At 48.3% G+C, this 20,006-nt stretch overlaps 1 protein-coding gene across 1 annotated transcript in view; it reads left to right on the forward strand.

The window, feature by feature from the left end:
* Positions 1 to 20,006, forward strand: part of CHKB (choline kinase beta) — a gene marked incomplete at its 5' end in the record, with an annotated part of 89,852 nt that overhangs the window by 38,218 nt on the left and 31,628 nt on the right. Inside the window, one exon of the mRNA XM_082255409.1 lies at positions 14,857 to 14,915. Within this exon, the coding sequence (XP_082111535.1) occupies positions 14,857 to 14,915 (59 nt within the window). The remainder of the gene's footprint in view (positions 1 to 14,856; positions 14,916 to 20,006) is intronic.

Raw genomic sequence — 20,006 nt, forward strand, 5'->3', positions numbered from 1 at the left:
CAGTCACAGCTGCACTGAGATTGTGTGTGAAGTCTCACAAGACTTCAAAGACTGTGTGGGATGGAGGAATAAAGAGGTTATCTTTATGCAGTATGAGCTAATTAAAAATGGTAGCTTTATTATACGCTCCTCCACAGAGACTTATTAGATTTGTCTGAAACCAGATTGTGGCACTAGCAACTCTATGGAACTTGTTTATAGATTGTATTTAAGAATGCAAGGTCTGCTTGAAGATAAAAGTTGTGGGGGGCATTTTAATTTGTATATTGGCCTTTATTTTATTAATTTGGTAAAGTGTGTTTCCTGGCTCCTTAGACAACAGGTATAGTATATTTAAAGCGGTTGTATACCCTGCTTGGTGATTTTTTTTTTTTTTTTTCCCACTGGTAAGCCTATAACAAGGCTTACCTGTAAGTAAAATGAATATCTCCTAAACCTACACGGTTTAGGAGATATTCACCCTGCATGCAGCCGCTGACATCAGCAGCACGTGCGCTCTGAATGTCCAGCGTATCATGCCGGAACTTCAGAGCTCCTTGCCAGAGTGATGTCATCGCGGCTCTGGCCACTCACAGCGCCGGATCCCACGAATCCGGGAGAAATGCTGAGGGAACAGGTCAGCCCCCCCCCTTCCCGGATGCCGCTACGGGGGCTTCGTTCTAAGGGAAGTATTTCATAATGTGCTAGTATGCTGTGCATACTAGCACATTATGCTATTGTCTTGCAGGGTTCTTTTTTTTTTTTTTTTTTTTTCCCAGCAGTTTACTACCGCCTCCAAAGGAAGCGGTATGCATACTTTTCATGTATATTTAAAAGGAAGAGGTACAGGTTTTATATTTATAGGATCACAAAATGAACAATGACACCTGATTTATAATTATAAATGCAGTAAGTAGTATTGTGTCTAGATCTAGCTTGCCTTCCTAGTATTTCTGACTAAACCCAGCAGATTAAAGTAGAACTAAAGGCAACACATTTTCATTAGTTTTGGATGGAGTGGAAAGGGATAAAGTGAAAGTAAAAGAAAATCCCAAATTTGGGTTATCCCCAGAAAAGTAAAGGGGAAATACTTCATTACGGACACTGGTTCCTGTGGCCTGGGGGACCCCATAGGATTCTCCTAAATTGCAGGGTTTGGCTATGGGACAGGAAGTGAAGGGAAAATTCCCCAATGGGGCACAGATGGCAAAAGTAAACCAACCAGGGTTATAACCCTCCCTTGCGCTATCCAAAGTAGAGTAAAAAAAGTTTTGCATATAGTTCTACTTTAGGTTGCTGGGAAAACTGCCTATGTAGTTGAATGCTGGTTTATGATCAAGATTTTTATGTAGTTTGTTGGCGTAATTTGGGTTATGTTAGAGAAAGTGGTGTAATTTGCATTTTGGTCATTTGATCTTCTTTTATTTTTTTCAATGCGTGTTTATTTATTCTATATAGTGTTTTAATGGCATGGTATGGTTGATTACAGTACAGTATTAACCACTTCCGCACCGCCCGTTGTGTATTCATGTCGCTACTTTGATGTTCAATAGCAAGGTTATGGCAGCAGATAGCTGCCATAACCCCAGTATTTTTTTTTTTTTTTTTTTATACGATGAACGGACCACTTTACCATAAAAGTGGTCCCAACAGAGGATTCTCAATGGGATCACTTTTTTATGGGCATCAGGAGAGGTGCCCGCTGCTTCCTGGAGCCGTCAGTAACAGGGAAAACGATCCGATCCCCTGTGCTGGTGGGCAGAAAGTAGAGCGAGGGGAAGACTGTCCCCACTTGACTCTATGCGCTTGGAGGACCTGAGTAATGTCAAACGTCATTTCTCTTACGTCCTCTGACAGTCGCCTCCCGTTCAGTTAACCTTCACTAGCGGGTAATGGCGGCCTCTGCAGGAGCAAGCTATGCAGTTTTAAATGTTTATAAAAAACTTTCTACACTTAGGCACACCCCCAGAGGGCTGTCCCTTAGCCATTTTCCTGATCCAGTTACCACTGTCCATCAGTTTTATGCTGCCTTCCGCGGCAACCATTTCTAAGTGGATCAGACAGACGATTGTTCAGGAATATTCAATCAAGGGTCAGGTTCCTCCTTTCCCTGTAAAGACGCATTCTACTAGAGCTGTCAGTGCCTCTTGGGCTTTTCGCCATCAGGCTTCTGTGGCTTAGGTTTGCAAAGCGGCGACCTGGTCGTCTGTGCACACTTTCACGAGATTCTACAAACTTGATGTGATGGCATCCTCGGATGCTTCCTTTGGCCGCAAGGTTTTGAGTGCGGCAGTTGTTTGAAGAGACGTGTTTTATTTTCTGTCTCTTCCTGGGGTGTTTTTTGTTGTTCTGAGTTAGCTCCTGTTTGAGCTTTGTTGCCCTGTTGGCTCAGTTGTTTTTTCTGGCCTGGTTGGTACGTTACCTTTTCGGTAGGTTGCGTATTCCCACCCCTCACACCTGCACTGCTTTGGGACATCCCAATAGTGAAGGCTAAATGGATGGGCGGCGACTGTCAGAGGACGTAAGAGAAAATAGAATTTTTGTAAGAACTTACTGTTCTCTGACAGTCTCCGCCCCTGCCCCTCTGGTTCTTGGACCTTAGGGGTTGTTGCCTTCTGGTACTGCTTGCTACAAACTGATGGACAGTGGTAACTGGATCAGGATAATCGCTAAGGGACGGCCCCCTGGGGGTGTGTCTAAGTGTAGAAAGTTTTTTTTTTATTAACATTAAAAACTGCCTAACTTGCTCCTGCAGAGGGTGTCATTACCCACTAGTGAAGGCTAACTGAACGGGCACCGACTGTCAGAGGACTCGGAGAAAAGAAGTTTACAGTTCTTACAAAAATTCTATTTCTCTTACGTCCTCTGACAGTCGCCGCCCACTCATACAGTCTTCACCAATGGGTATTACCTCTTATCCATAGGAGCAAGCTAGGCATAAGACTTGTTAAAAACAAAGTAATTTACATACACACCTATGGGGGCTGACCCACTGGTCCAATACCCCCCTGCTATCAGCCATCCCAACTCAGTTTGTCTTCTGCCTAGTTAGGAGCAAGCTAGGCTCTCCCTGAGCTGGGGCTACAGTCTCAGCCTTCTTCTATTTCTTATGATTTTATTTCTGCAAATGTGTTTTTTTCTTTGCATTACTAGCTGTTTATTTATCAGCGTTTAGTTAGTCACTTCTTCAAGATGATGACGGCGTCGCAGAGCTGGGAGTCGCACTGGTCGTCCTGGTATCACAGGACAGAGGGCCTTATGGAATCCGAATCCCAGCCCGCCATCGAGCGTTTAGCAGGCTATGCGTATGCCCTGGCCTCGCAAACGACCCATCCCTTTCCTCAGGGATGAAAGCCCGCGAGGTGGCCTCCTCGCCTGGACATCTCTCCCACGGTTTCCGTGCGTTGCTAGCGTCCTGCGTTTTTGGCTGACGGCACCCTCCGCCATCTGGGGTGGGAGGTTTCCCGTCGATGTGAGGCACCCACGCCATCGGGTACGGTAAGTACATTCTGTGTGGGGCCTCTGTCTGGGGCTGGCAGTCCTGTGTGTCTGTGGTATCCCCTAATGTCTGTGCGTTTTTTGGGTTCCCTTTCTCCCGGTTCCTGCGGGGACTTTAACTCAGCTAGTTTGCTATGTGGGTTGTGGGGGTCCCTCTCCTAGGTGACACTTAATGGTGTATGTGGAGGTGCAGACACGTGCGGCGACCGCTGCGGGGTTAAAAACCGCCGGTCCGCCATTTTAGGTGTGGGCAGCATGCTGGCTTCACTGTGGGCGCTTCTGCAGCGATGTATGTAGTGTATTTTGTCGCCTTACGGCGCCATCTTGTGTGTGGCAATGTGTTCTCCTGAGCACGTTGGCGGACGTTTTCCCGGAGCCTCCCATTGCTTTCTATGGGCAACCATGTTTCCTTAGTCTGAAATTTCCCCCAGCTTTGATGGATGATTCAGGTTCCTCTGAATCTTCTGCTCTGCCTGCTTTGACTGCCGCACTTGCGACTTTAGCGTCCAAAGTGGATCTTTTGATGACTGAATGGGATGCTAGAAAAAGGCCTAGGCTCTCTTTCTTCTGATTCTGAATCTGACATGGTTGCCGTAGATAGGGTCTCACTCTTCTCAGTCTGAGGGGGAGGCAGGGGATGGGGGGGTGGATGATTCCCCCCCGGGATGGCCAAGGACCGCGCAGCTATGGATGCACTGATCATTGCCATTAAGGAAACACTACATTTAGAGCAGGGGTAATGAATTAAAATTCAAGGAGGTCCGGTCGCTAAAACTTTCTTTGGGCCGAGGTCCGGATCTGAAGTCTGTGCTATGACTCAGAAAGATGGGCAAAACAAAACGTGTTCATCAGCGTTGTTCTTAACATAAAATATGCCCATTTGAGTGCCCCTTAACATAAAATGTGTCCGAGAGCGTGACCCTTAGCATAAAATTTGCCCATCAGCGTGACCCTTAACATAAAATAAGGGGCACGCTGATGGGCACATTTTATGTTAGGGGGCACTCTGATGGGCACATTTTATGTTAGGGGGCACGCTGATGGGCACATTTTATGTTAGGGGGCACTCTGATGGGCACATTTTGTTAGGGGGCACGCTGATGGGCAAAACAAAACGTGTAAATCAGCGTTGCTCTTAACATAAAATATGCCTATTAGAGTGCCCCTTAACATAAAAAATGCCCATCAGTGTGCCCCATAGCATAAATATGTCCATCAGAGTGTACCACAGCATAAATATGCACATCAGCATGCCCCTTAACATAAAATATGCCCATCAGTGTGTACTACAGCATAAATATGCCCATCAGCATGCCCCTTAACATAAAATATGCCCATCAGCATGACCCTTAACATAAAATAAGGGGCAAGCTGATGGGCACATTTTATGTTAGGGGCACTCTGATGGGCAGAACAAAATGTGCCCACCAGCGTGACCCTTAACATAAAATATGCCCATCAGCGTGCCCCTTAGCATAACATTTGCCCATCAGCGTGACCCTTAACATAAAATAAGGGGCACGCTGATGGGCATATTTTATGTTAAGGGTCACGCTGATGGGCACATTTTATGTTAGGGGCACTCTGATGGGCAGAACAAAATGTGCCCACCAGCGTGACCCTTAACATAAAATATGCCCATCAGCGTGCCCCTTAGCATAACATTTGCCCATCAGCGTGACCCTTAACATAAAATAAGGGGCACTCTGATGGGCATATTTTATGTTAAGGGTCATGCTGATGGGCACATTTTATGTTAGGGGGCACCCTGATGGGCATATTTTATGATGGTGGGATCGCTGATGGGCAAAAGAAAACGTGTAAATCAGCGTTGCTCTTAACATAAAATATGCCCATTAGAGTTCCCCATAGCATAAATATGTCCATCAGAGTGCCCCTTAACATAAAATATGCCCATCAGTGTGTACCACAGCATAAATATGCACATCAGAGTGCCCCTTAACATAAAATATTCCCATCAGCGTGACCATTAACATAAAATAAGGGGCAAGCTGATGGGCACATTTTATGTTAGGGGCACTCTGATGGGCAGAACAAAATGTGCCCACCAGCGTGACCCTTAACATAAAATATGCCCATCAGCGTGCCCCTTAGCATAACATTTGCCCATCAGCGTGACCCTTAACATAAAATAAGGGGCACGCTGATGGGCATATTTTATGTTAAGGGTCACGCTGATGGGCACATTTTATGTTAGGGGCACTCTGATGGGCAGAACAAAATGTGCCCATCAGCGTGCCCCTTAGCATAACATTTGCCCATCAGCATGACCCTTAACATAAAATAAGGGGCACGCTGATGGGCATATTTTATGTTAAGGGTCATGCTGATGGGCACATTTTATGTTAGGGGGCACCCTGATGGGCATATTTTATGATGGTGGGATCGCTGATGGGCAAAAGAAAACGTGTAAATCAGCGTTGCTCTTAACATAAAATATGCCCATTAGAGTTCCCCATAGCATAAATATGTCCATCAGAGTGCCCCTTAACATAAAATATGCCCATCAGTGTGTACCACAGCATAAATATGCACATCAGAGTGCCCCTTAACATAAAATATTCCCATCAGCGTGACCATTAACATAAAATAAGGTACACTCTGATGGGCACATTTTATGTTAGGGGGCATTCTGATGGGCAAAACAAAACGTGTAAATCAGCGTTGCGCTCAACATAAAATATGCCCATTAGCGTGCCCCTTAACATAAAATATGCCCATTAACGTGCCCCTTAACATAAAATATGCCCATCAGCTTGTCCCTTAGCATAAAATATGGGGCACATTTTATGTCAAGGGAGTACTCTGATGGGCATATTTTGTTTCTTTTATGGGGCACTCTAATGAGCACAACAAAATATGCCACTTGTCTGCACACTTGTTAAAGCTTGAGAGGTTTTTTTTTAAATGCAGATATTCCCCTCTAAAAATGTGCTCCACATACCTGGAGCCAGGAGCTGTCCAAAAGCCGCGAACAGGGGGGCGGGGCGTGCACATAGTGTCACACCCTAGCTCGCTGCCCTGCTTAGAGGAAGCCGCAGTCAGGAGCAGGGGGCGGGACGCGCGAGTGACGTCACGCCCCTACTCGCGGCCCGACAGGACACCGCAATGTCTATCAGTCAGGAGCAGGGGGCAGGGCGCGCGCGTGACGTCACGCCCCTACTCCCGGCTCGCGGCCTGACAGGACACCGGCTGCAAGTGAGCCGGGAGCCGCAGTGAGGAGGGGGCAGAATACAGGTGGCGGTCCGGGCGGAAGCATCGCGCGGGCCGCCAATGGACCGCGGGCCGCCATTTAGTGACCGCTGATTTAGAGGATGAGCCCAATCATCCGGGAAACCGGTCCTCTTTTGGTACCCACAGATCCCGTAAGGTGGCGCAGGTATTTCCTTGCCCCGCTGGGTTCCATGAAACTGTGAATGAACAATGGCGCAACTTGAAGCGCACTTTTGTGGTGCCTAAGAAGTTTCAACTCCTCTACCCCTTTGCGTCTCCTACGGATTCGCGCTGGTCTGTGGCTCCCAAAGTGGATCACACTGTGGCCAGATTGAACAGGGCCACTCTGGTACCCACCGAGGATTCTCCGGTGTTTAAAGATCATACGGATAGGAGGATGGGGAATCTCTTGCCCGACTTTCCTACAAGGTGGCGGGTTCCATGCTAAAACCTATTTTCTCTGTCGCTCATTGACAGACGCAGTCCTCTTGATTAATATCAAATCGGGTTATACTGCCCTCTACAGGAGTAGGACACTAGGCAGAAGGAAAACGTTCTGGCCACACCTTAGGGGCAGTCCCAGAGGGTATATCCTCTCTCTCCCTGCTACAGGATGTCAGTTCTTCAGTGGGCGGAACAGTTTGTTCCGACTCCCTCCGCGATATTCACTCCGGGGGTGGAAAATTGGCAGGCAGATTATCTCAGCCGTCAGATTCTGGATCAAGGGGAATGGTCTCTTCATCCAGAGGTATTTCACCAGTTGTGCCTTCATTGGGGCACCCCGGATGTGGGTCTGTTGGCATCTCGGCTCAACAGGAAGGTGCGGAGGTTTGCAGCTCGCGCCCCCGATCCACTAGCGGACGCAGCAGAAGCGCTGGTCACCCCGTGGGGGCAGTATCAGCTACGGTATGCCTTCCATCCTCTCAAGTTACTGCCGAAACTTCTTAGCAGGATGGAGGTGGAGGGAATTCCAGTCATCCTGGGAACTCCGGACTGACCTCGTCGAGCCTGGTACGCCGACTTGGTGAGGCTGGTCGCGGACGCTCCTTGGAGACTTCCTCTCAAGGAGAATCTGCTGTCTCACGGACCGATCTTCCATCTTGCTTTACAATCGCTGGCTTTAAGGGCCTGGCCATTGAGACCCAGGTGCTGAAGGACAAGGGATTGTCAGCTTCAGTTATTCCTACTCTAATTAAAGCAAGGAAGGCGACTTCCAGCAAGGTCTATTATCGCACATGGAAGGCTTATATTGCGTGGTGTGAATCTCTTAGATTTCCTCCACGTACCTATTTGGTGACCCCAATCTTGGCCTTTTTGCAACAGGGGGTTGAGCAGAAACTGTCCTTGAGCACTATCAAGGGTCAGGTTTCAGCGTTAGCAATCTTCTTTCAGAAACCTTTGGCTACTAATTCCTTGGTGCGGAATTTCATCCAGGGGGTGTGACACCTGGCTCCGCCAGTGCGCGCACCCTTACCGCCCTGGGATCTTAATTTAGTGTTGTCGGTTCTGCAGAAACCTCCCTTTGAAGATATTAGGGAGATTCCCTTGCTTACGTTATCCCAGAAGGTGGCCTTCTTGGTGGCTATCACTTCTGCACGCAGGGTGTCAGAACTGGCCGCATTATCTTGTCGTTCCCCATATCTGGTGGTTCATAGGGATAAGGTGGTTCTTCGTCCGAATCCATCCTTCCTTCCTAAAGTGGTTTCAGAGTTTCATCTGAATGAAGATATTGTATTACCTTCCCTGTGTCCTAAGCCCAGTCATCCTCGGGAGTTTGCGTTACATTCCTTGGATGTGGTTCGGGCAATCGGGGTATACCTGAAAACTACGGACTCGTTTCGTAAAACGGATTCACTTTTTGTGATCACGGATGGCCCCAAAAAGGGGTTGCCTGCATCTGCCGCGACTATCTCCAGATGGATCAGACAGACGGTGGTACAGGCCTATACTATTAAGGGTCGGAATCCGCCGTTCCCTGTTAAGGCGCACTCCACTCGGGCGCTTAGTGCTTCTTGGGCCTTCCGCCATCAGGCGTCAGTGGTCCAGGTTTGCAAGGCGGCTACCTGGTCGTCGGTTCATACCTTTACAAAATTTTATAAAGTTGATGTGATGGCATTGTCTGATGCCTCTTTTGGCCGCAAGGTTTTGCAGGCCGCAATTTGAGGAGACCGTTGGTCTACCTCGAGGGTTTTTTTCTGTTGGGTTTTCAGTTGAGTCTCATCCTTTGGTTTGATGAGCCTTTAAGACTTCTAGTCGGCACCGGTTGGGCCTTCTGGATTTATATTTTGATTTCGGTTATCCCACCCCTCATTTGTTGCAAAAAGGCCAAGATTGGGGTCACCAAATAGGTACGTGGAGGAAATCTAAGAGATTCACACCACGCAATATAAGCCTTCCATGTGCGATAATAGACCTTGCTGGAAGTCGCCTTCCTTGCTTTAATTAGAGTAGGAATAACTGAAGCTGACAATCCCTTGTCCTTCAGCACCTGGGTCTCAATGGCCAGGCCCTTAAAGCCAGCGATTGTAAAGCAAGATGGAAGATCGGTCCGTGAGACAGCAGATTCTCCTTGAGAGGAAGTCTCCAAGGAGCGTCCGCGACCAGCCTCACCAAGTCGGCGTACCAGGCTCGACGAGGTCAGTCCGGAGTTCCCAGGATGACTGGAATTCCCTCCACCTCCATCCTGCTAAGAAGTTTCGGCAGTAACTTGAGAGGATGGAAGGCATACCGTAGCTGATACTGCCCCCACGGGGTGACCAGCGCTTCTGCTGCGTCCGCTAGTGGATCGGGGGCGCGAGCTGCAAACCTCCGCACCTTCCTGTTGAGCCGAGATGCCAACAGACCCACATCCGGGGTGCCCCAATGAAGGCACAACTGGTGAAATACCTCTGGATGAAGAGACCATTCCCCTTGATCCAGAATCTGACGGCTGAGATAATCTGCCTGCCAATTTTCCACCCCCGGAGTGAATATCGCGGAGGGAGTCGGAACAAACTGTTCCGCCCACTGAAGAACTGACATCCTGTAGCAGGGAGAGAGAGGATATACCCTCTGGGACTGCCCCTAAGGTGTGGCCAGAACGTTTTCCTTCTGCCTAGTGTCCTACTCCTGTAGAGGGCAGTATAATCCGATTTGATATTAATCAAGAGGACTGTGTCTGTCAGTGAGCTTAAGAGAAAAGGATTTTACGGTAAGATTTTACAAAAATCCATTTTTCGCCTCTGTCACGGTGGCTCAAGCCGTGGCGGATTGGACCAAGGTGCTCAGACGCACCCTCGTGGCTGATTCTGCCCCCCCTACTAGCTTGGGGATGGTGGACCAGATTTATCAAGGGGTCATGTAGTTGTGCGATGTGGCCTTGAATGAGGCCCCATTAGCTGGGCGCTTATCTAGTGTCGCAGTACTTAATCACCGCTTGATATGGTTAAAAAGCTGGTCGGCTGACCAGACTTCCAGGAAGACGGTGTCTGACATCCCTTATGCTGGGTCTCGTCTTTTTGGAGAATCCCTGGATGAATTGGTTAAAGGTGTCACTGGGGGCAAGAGTACTCTGTTGCCCCAGAATCCTAGGGGTAAGTCTTTCCGCGGTAAGCGGGGCCCCTCCTTTAAACCAAATCAGGGGTCCTTTCGTGCCTTCAAGGCGCAGGACAAGGGGAAACCTTTCAAGGGCCAGGGTGGCCAGAGAAAGTCCTGGGCGGGCAAGCCAAAAGCCGCCCAGGCTGGTGCAGTGGCACAGCCCGCCACTGCCTGAAGTGGCGCCCTCACCCGTTTCTGGGGTGGGGGGGACGTCTGCGCGGTTTCCTCCAACCTTGGCTGCTCCGGATTCCGGACAAGTGGGTTCAGGAAATCATTCAATCAGGTTGCAAGATCGAACTCCTTTCGCGACCAGAGGATAGATTCTTTCCCTCAAATCTTCATTTGACCCCAGATCGGCTGCAAGATCTTCATCGGGCGGTTCAGGGTCTACTCGCCCAGGGGGTGATCGTCCCGGTGCCTCATCGGGACAGACTTCAGGGGTTTTATTAGAATCTGTTAACTGGGCCCAGAAAGGAGGGCAAGGTACGTCCGATTCTAGACTTAAAAGCTTTGAACTGCTTCGTGCGCGTTCAAAAATTCCGCATGGAATCACTCCGCTCGGTAGTGGCCTCCCTGAGTCCGGGAGATTTCCTGGCTTCTATCAACCTAAAGGATGCGTATTTACACATCCCCATATTCGAGGGTCATCAGAGGTACCTCCGATTCGCTATCGCGGAGGAACACTATCAGTTTGTGTTACCTTTCGGTCTCGCTTCGGCTCCAAGGGTGTTTACCAAAGTGCTGGCTCCTGTTCTGGGCCTATTATGGGCACAGGGCATTGCGGTCTTGGGTTATTTGGACGATCTCCTGTTAAGATCGAGTGCCAGTCAGAGCCTGCTGCGTGATCTGTCCACTACGGCTCAGACGCTCCAGGAGTTCGGATGGACCATCAACGTTCAGAAGTCGACTTTGTCTCCTTCGGTGCGTCTCCCATATTTGGGAATGGTCTTGGACCAAGCGAAGGTGTTTCTGCCGGAGGACAAGCTCCGGACCCTGCAGAGCGAGGTCAGGTCCCTCAGGGACAACGAGTCCTCGTCGCTTAGGACCTATATGCGGTCCCTGGGATTGATGGTGTCAGCCTTCGAGGCGATACCATTTGCACAGTTTCACACGCGGTCTCTCCAAGCAGAGATGCTGGCCAGGTGGGACAGGCTCCCTCAGTCCTTGGACTGAGGGTCTCTCTGAGTCACCAAACCAGAGTGGATCTGTGGTGGCTCCAGTCCCCGGCCGTAGTGGAGGGTAAATCCTTCCAGCAGTTGCTGTGGATGGTGATTACCACGGATGCCAGCCTGTCGGGCTGGGGTGGCGTCCTGGGCAACCTGTCTGCCCAGGGCACTTGGTCAGTGGAGGAATCGTCCCTACTGATAAACATCTTGGAATTGAGAGCGATCAGGCTGTGCATGCTCCATTGGTCGGATCGTCTTCAGGGCCGCCCTGCAGACGGACAATGCCACTGCGGTGGCTTACATCAATCACCAAGGGGGCACCAGGAGTGCCCGGGCGGCTCAGGAAGTGTCCAGCATTCTGTCTTGGGCCGAGACTCACGTCCTGGCGATTTCGGCAGTTCACATTCCGGGACTGGAGAACTGGCAAGCCGATTATCTGAGCTGCCAGACCCTGGACCAGGGGGAATGGTCCCTGCACCCGGAGGTTTTTCAAATGCTGTGTGCGAAATGGGGATCCCCGGATGTGGATCTGTTCATGTCTCGGCTAAACAACAAGGTGGGAAGGTTCGTGGCAAGAACGCGCGATCCTCTGGCAGACGCCTCGGATGCGCTGGTGGTGCCTTGGCACCGGTATCGTCTGATGTATGCCTTTCCTCCGATTCAGTTGTTGTCCAGGTTCCTGCGCAGGTTGATCTCGGAACCGCAGTTGGTGATTATGGTGGCCCCGGACTGGCCACGCCGGTCCTGGTATGCGGACATCATTCAACTGGCCGTCGAGCCTCCGTGGCGGCTACCGTTACAAGACAATCTACTGTCTCAGGGACCGATCTTCCATCCTGCTTTACAGTCGCTGGCTTTAACGGCATGGCTGTTGAAAGCCAGGTCCTGAGAGACAGGGGTCTCTCTTCTGAGGTCATTCCTACCTTGCTCAAGGCTAGGAAAGCCTTGTCTGGTAAGATCTATTACCGTACCTGGAAGGCTTATTTTGCCTGGTGTGAATCCAGAGGCTTCCCTCCTCGTTCCTACTCGGTGGCACGGGCCTTCCTACAAACTGGTGTGGATCAGCGGCTGGCGTTGTCCACGATTAAGGGCCAGTTGTCTTCACTGGCCGTCCTTTTCCAGCGCCCATTGGCGTCTAACTCTTTGATTTGCACCTTTGTTCAAGGCGTGCGTCACTTGGCCCCTCCTCGGAGGGCGCCCCTACCTCCTTGGGACTTGGTTCTGTCCGTTTTGCAACATTCTCCCTTTGAAAACATCCGGGAGATTTCTTTGCCTCTGCTGTCAAAGGGTTGCTTTACTGGTAGCGATCACTTCTGCACGCAGTGTGTCGGAGTTGGCAGCCTTGTCTTGCCGCTCCCCTTACCTGGTGGTTCATAGGGATAAGGTGGTCTTGCGACCCAACCAGTCCTTCCTTCCAAAGGTGGTTTCCGATTTTCACCTTAATGAGGACATTGTTTTGCCTTCGCTTTGTTCGAATCCTAAATATCCTAAGGAGTTTGCCTTGCATTCCTTGGATGTTGTCCGGGCAATCAGGGTTTACCTGTCGTCCACTGAATCCTGTCGGAAGTCGGATTCTCTTTTTGTCCTTCCTGAGGGACCTCGGAAGGGTATGGCTGCGTCTGCGGCGACCATTTCAAAATGGATCAGACAGACGATTGTGCAGGCCTATCCGATTAAAGAACGGGTGCCGCCCTTCCCTGTCAAGGCGCACTCTACCAGAGCGGTTAGTGCGTCCTGGGCCTTCCGGCATCAGGCTTCCGTGGTCCAGGTGTGCAAGGCTGTGACTTGGTCGTCTGTGCACACCTTTTCAAAGTTCTACAAACTTGATGTTCTGGCATCGGCAGATGCCTCCTTTGGCCGCAAAGTTCTGTGTGCGGCAGTGCCTTCAGGGAACCCTAGTTTTGCAGGGCCCTGGCTGTTGGGGTTGTTTTCCCCCTTTTCTGTTGCCCAGAGGATACCTTTCTGCTCACGTAAGGTTCCTTTCTCTGCGGTGGGTGCTGCGTTGCCTTTCTGACGGTTGTGTTTCCCACCCCTCATGTCTACACTGCTTTGGGACATCCCATTGGTGAAGACTGTATAAGTTGGTGGCGACTGTCAGAGGACGTGAGAGAAAACTGAAATTTTGTAAAATCGTACCGTAAAAATTCCTTTCTCTGAGTCCTCTGACAGTCGCCGCCCCCGCCCCTCTATTTGGGGTTCTTTGGACTTTAACTGCTTGCTACCAAACTGAGTTGGGATGGCTGATAGCAGGGGGGTATTGGACCAGTGGGACAGCCCCCATAGGTGTGTCTATGTAAATTACTTTGTTTTTAACAAGTCTTATGCCTAGCTTGCTCCTATGGATATGGATAAGAGGTCAATACCCATTGGAGAAGACTGTATGAGTGGGCGGTGACTGTCAGAGGACTCAGAGAAAGGAATTTTACGGTAAGATTTTTACAAAAATTCAGTTTTTCTGCCCCATGGCCTTAAAGGGCAATTTTTTTTTATTTATTTGTTTTTAATCTTTTTTTTTTTTTTTTTTCCATATATTGCTTCTTTTAAGTGTAAATTTGAGATCTGAGGTCTTTCAGGCCCCAGATCTCACATTAAAGAGGACCTGTCCTGCTTATTTCTATTACAAGGGGATGTTTACATTCCTTGTAATAGTAAATAAAGTGATCAAAATATTTTTTTTTAAAGGGACATTTATAAATAAAACGTAAAATAAATAAGAGCAAAAATAGAAAATTTAAAGCACCCTGTCTGAGCTCGCGCGCAGAAGCAAACGCATACGCAAGTTGCACCCACATGTGTAAACGGTGTTAAAACCACACATGTGAGGTATACCTGAAATCGTTGGAGCGAGATAAATAATTCTAGCACTAGACCTCCTCTGTAGCGATAACCTGTAGAAATTTTTAAAGCGTCACCTATGGAGATTTTTAAGCACCAAAGTTTGTCGCCATTCCACGAGCATGTGCAATTTTTAAGTATGACATGTTAGTTATCAATTTACTCGGCGTAGCATTATCTTTCACATTATAGAAAAATAATGGGCTAACTTTACTGTTTTTTTTTTTTCTTTTTTAATTCAAAATTTTATTTTTTTTCCAAAAAATTGCATTTTTAAGACCGCTGCACAAATACAGTGTGACATAAAGTATTGCAACGATCTCCATTTTATTCTCTATGGTCTCCACTTAAAAAAGTACATATATGTATGTGTGTGTGTTTGGGGGTCTATCTAGCAAAATACTAATTTTTAACTTGTAAACAAGTGTCAGAAATAGGCCTGGTCCTTAAGTGGTTAATTGTTGCTGTTGGTACTCACAGCAAAAGTTGGTTATTTACACATACTGGTATTTCACTATTTTGTTAACTTCTCGTTTTAATAATGGTTTACACCAATCTATCTGTATAGGCTCCTTTTGGAATCCACACCGTCTCCTGTAGTGTTCTGCCACAATGATGTTCAGGAAGGTAAGAAAGCTTTTTTGAACTCCTAATGTCTATTACTGCTTTGTAATTGTCTGTCTGCCACAAGAATAAACTCTAGTGTGCTTGTGGGTTTTTTTTTTTTTGTTTTTTTAAACTCTTTTTTTTATTGACAAAGAAACAAAAGACAGCATTCAACATGAGCATAAAAATAAAAAAAGGTACAGAGTTTGACACACATAGATCTAATGGTTACAGAGTCCATATTTGTATGAGTTTAAGCCTCCAATCATAACTTTGTTCATAAAAAAAAAAAAAACATTCTAGTTTATAGACCTTGTATCAGACCCTAGATTGATTTCCTCCCCTCTTAACCCAACAAGCGCATAAACTTTTTACTATGTGATAGGTAATTTTAAAGGATAGTAGGGAGAATATAATAAAGAAAATAGGTGTGCGAACCAATATGAATGTGTAAAAGCAGCACTGTGATAAAGGTAGATGGGTAAAAAAATGTAACTGAAAATTACAAAAGTGCGCTAATACTAAGCAATTCAACAATAATAATTGTCCATATGTGAAAATCCAAAATAAATAAAGTCTATTCCATCTGAAGAGGGGTATTCCCAAAGTGATATGTGCAAAGGGACCAAATGGTGGGTGGTAGGTGAATTAGCTTCTTACCAAAACCATAATCCAGTAAAACGTGACTTAATGCAAAACTGCAAACTTCAGGTGACACCCAGTGATGTGAATGGACTCTTACCACAATAGAGAGAGAATGGAGCATGTACTGTGGTACCAAGGAATCCAGTCAAACTGCCAAGGTTGATGAAATATCCAGTGGGATGGATGGACAGAGCTTCCCGGTATCTTTTATAGGGGTCTGGAGGCTTCCACAGGTAGAATTGCCAACAGGAGGACCACAATAAAGAAGAGGAAGGGACTAACAGTGCATTACCCACAGTTTATTGTGTAAAAAAAACGGTAAAACACTTACAAACATCCGATGAGATATACAGCAAAATGCTCAAATTAAGTCACGATCGCCTGCAGTGCGATCCAGGACCTGTAGCAGCACGGCTGGCTCCCCCGACGCGTTTCTACTGAAGAGTCGGCTTCTCCAATCCCAGAAGCCGACTCTTCAGACCAGGCTCCCTGCCTCCTACTTACCTTTAATCTTTTGTAAAGTTTGTTTCTCCCATCCACATGATTGGCAGTGCTGTATGGGCTCTCTCTTCCCCTTCAGTGCTCAGGTAGAGCCAGTACAGCTTGTGAGTGCAGCCCCTTAGTGGTGAATGTTTTTTCACTCCACCGCCGCTCCATTTTTTAAATTGCTGCCGTCTTCCCAAATACAAGAAGATGCTCGTCCGGCTGGAAGTGAGGTATCCGGGAGGGGCGGCGCTCATGCCGCCAGAAACACGGGGAGAGGGGAGGAACAAGGTTGGTGCTTATTTCCGGTACTGGGCCGACGTAGAGGCGCTTTAGGAATCCGGAGCACGGTGCCAGCACTCCTATGGACGGAGTCTCCGCAGCAGGTGGGACAGGCACAGGCACCAGCAAGGCCCAGGTTAAGGGGTAATTGGGTACTTGCCCTTATTTTACTGTGGGGTCTCTCTCCTTCTCTCTCTCCCCCCCTCCCCCCCCCCCGGTTGGCTGGGGGCCTGTCTGGGCACACGGGGGCTTATTCTGATAATTCCTGTGCACCTAGGAGGTTTATAGGCTGATTCATTAAAAGGTTTTAGTTTGGTGTTTTTCTTTTCGTTATGGCAGGCTAAAAGTTCTGACCTAATGGTTAAAAAGAAATGCCCTTCATGCAAAGCAAAGTTACCTGAATTTTGGAAGAAACCACTTTGCCAGGCATGCATTGACTCCCTGGTTAAAGAGGAAGCATCTTCAGCATGCAGCCACTTAATCACATCAGTGAGGAAGGAACTAGATGCTTCCATTCAATCCTTTTTGGTCCTCTCTAACAGATCCTTCCTTGAGTCAGTCATCGGCCTCACATTCCTCTCAGGGCTCAGTCAATCCCTTCGGTGGGAGTGGAAATAGGTCCTCCTTCCCAAGGAAGTTTTTCCCCCTCTCATTCTAAAGAAGTTTTGGAGGAAGAAGAGGAGAAAGGGGTAGAAAAATATACCCTCAAGGTATAAACTGTACTTAGAACAAGTAGACGGTTTGTTAAAAGCAGTTTATATCACTTTCGGCTTGGCAGAAGAGAAGAAAGATTTATCCCTGCATGATAGGATGTATGCAGGTCTGGGTGAACCTAAAGGTCGCACCTTCCCGTTGTATTCAACCATCTCAGAGGCCATTAAAAAAAAAAATGGGCCGAATCTGAGAGAAAACCCCTTTTTCCTAAGGCACATAAGAGTTTATAAGGCGTTTTCCTTTTGATGAAGACCCAGGGGCACTTTGGAATAAAGTACCAAAAATTGATACGGCTTTCTCCCATGTTTGTTTCTAGATCGACTGATTTTGGCATTGGAGGATATGGGAATATTAAAAGGTTAGGATGACGGCAAGATCATCCGCTTTAGTCAACTCAGCCAGAAGAGCTCTGTGGTTGAAGACTTGGCCTTGGGATACGGCATCCAAGCGCAAGCTTTGCGGGATTCCGTTTCTAGGGAATCTACTATTTGGTCCTGAGTTAGACTCAGTTTTGGACAGGACAGCCAACAAAAAGAGGTCATTCCCTATTAAAAAGAAAAAAACAGCCAGCTAAACGACTTTTTCGACCTCAAAGGGCTCAGCAAGATAGCAGGCCCCAAGAGAAAAGGAAAAATTGGTCAGCACAAAAGTCTAGGGGGAAAGGAAGCGTCCTTTTTTTTTTTTCTATCCTACATCAACCAACAAAGCACAATGACAGAATGAGACAATGACTGAAAGAATTCCTCCCCCACTTGGCAGCTATGACAAAAAAATCAACATAGTTTGGCTATGCTCTCCCAGGGCTACCAGATAGAATTTCTCTATCGCTCATTGACAGACGTAGTCCTCGGTGATACAGCACCTTCGGGTTATGTTGCCTCCACAGGAGTAGGACTAGACAGGAAATGAAAAATGCTCTGGCCACACCCCAGGGGCAGTCCCCGAGGGTATATCCTCTCTCTCTCCGCCACAGCAAATCAGTTTTTTTCTGTCTAGTCAGGAGTAAGGACCTAGATACCTTGCTGGGATCTTCGGTCCTGGCAGGATTTTTTTCTTAAAGAATTTTTTAAGACAGCTTTTTTTCTCCAGGGTTCCTGTGAGATCTTCAAGCAAGAAAGCTGAACTGGGCGACGGGCGTAGCTCCGTGCTGGGTCGGCCGCGACATAGTCCCACTGGACGGGGACTGACCCTGCGAGTTAAACGTCTCGCTGAAACGCCAAAGACCATGAGTCACGGCGCCCGTATTGGTCGACAGCCCTCCTACCTCGGTGGAGAGGGGTACTGTCAGGAGTTGTCGCCCGCCTGGTTCCGGTATGGTGAGTAGTATGTTCCCCCTTTCCCTCTGACGGGTCTTGTGGTGAACGCGGGCCCCTCTCTGTAATGGTAAGGATGGGTTCCCCTCTATCCTACAACATGTCACAGATCCCCCTAATTGAGTGTGATTTTTGTGTACAAGAAGCCAGGAGGCTTGGTTTGGGAGCTGACAATCTAATTGTAAAAATGTGTAAATGATTGTAGTCAGTGGCAGTACTAGAACTTTACTGTGATAGTATAAGGTATCCTACCTGTCAGTAGCCACAGGGCGATGTCTATACATGTATACTGCATTCCAGAGCATTCCTCCAGCTAAGCAGATGCCTCCCGATGGCCACGGACCGCATACGGCCCGCTAGGGTCCGGTACCTCCGACCACGCTGACCACCATGAGGGTGAAGGGTTGTGAGGCCGAGATCCTTCTGCAGACATGCCGCTATTCTGTGCAGGCCGCCGCCATTGTCTGGTAGATCGCACGAGGCCGCCATTTTGGTGTAGCCTCGTGTCTCCAGCATGGGGGCGGCCATGTTTGAGGTGACTCAAACACCTCATGGAGCCAGGGAGAGGAGCCGGCGGGAGTGTTAAGGGGCGGAGCCGCCTCTTTTACCCAGGAAATAGGGCCAAAGACTTCCTGTCTGTAACAAGACAAGCACTGAGCAAGCTGATGAAAACTTCTGTGCATCAGGGATGAGCCTTGGGGTCTGTCTCTCTCTCTGTGGGGTCCAAAAAGGCAGGTAACACTGAGGGGCGCTGTTGCGACTGGGGGACACACAAAAAAAAAAAAAAAAAAAGTTTTTTTTTACTTTGTCATTTTTTGTCGCTGGCAAGTGTCTTGTATAATCATTGACCCTGCCGCATAGGTATCCCCACCTGATCCCCTTAAGGTGGCCGCAGGACCCTCCAGTACCCCACTTGTTTTTAATGCATTATCGGCAGTTTTGGAGTCTTTGGTATCCCGGGTGGAGGTGGCCTGTCAGGGACGGGGGTCAAGTAGCGACCCCCGCCTACCCCTATTGTTTATCAGATACTTCAGATACGGATTCGGAACTGGTCAATGCAGTTGCAGGTCCCTCTTAGGGGGCTGTTGTCTCAGGTAATATCTCCTCAGCAGTGAGGAACACGTTTCTGCCTCCGCCATAGCACAAGAGTGGTGGATGCACTAGTTGTGTCCGTCCGGGAAACCTTTAGTCTTGAGGTTACACCGGCAGAGGTAGCTGAGACTGAGATTCCTTTTTGGTACTTGTTAGCCTACCAAAAGGGCGAAGGATTTTCCTTTACCCAAATGGGGTCGTTTTGAAACGAACCCCTGTTATTTCCAAACGCATGGCTAGGTGCTATCCGTTTGAGGAATTCCTCTTTATAGGATAGACTGTACCACCTGCTGTCTTGCCACAGACTGTTAGGATAAAAAGACCTCGTAACTGACGAGGACCTTCCTTTTCTGCTCATATAGAGTTGTTTGTTCCGCGAGGGCGGGCGATAAGGCGAAACCCTCCAAAGCCCCTTTAGAGGGGTTTCAAAGGGCGCTGGTCGGGTAAACAAAGAGTCCGGCTCAGCCAAGCCTGAAGTATATAGCCTGATGCGCCCCTACCCATTTCTGGGGTGGGGGGGATGTCTTCACCGGTTTCTGGAGGACACAGGATCGAGTTTCGATCACTTCCACCGGTGCGATTC

This window comes from Pelophylax lessonae (genome assembly GCF_965119305.1).
Source record: "Pelophylax lessonae genome assembly, chromosome: 4".
Lineage (NCBI taxonomy): Eukaryota > Metazoa > Chordata > Amphibia > Anura > Ranidae > Pelophylax > Pelophylax lessonae.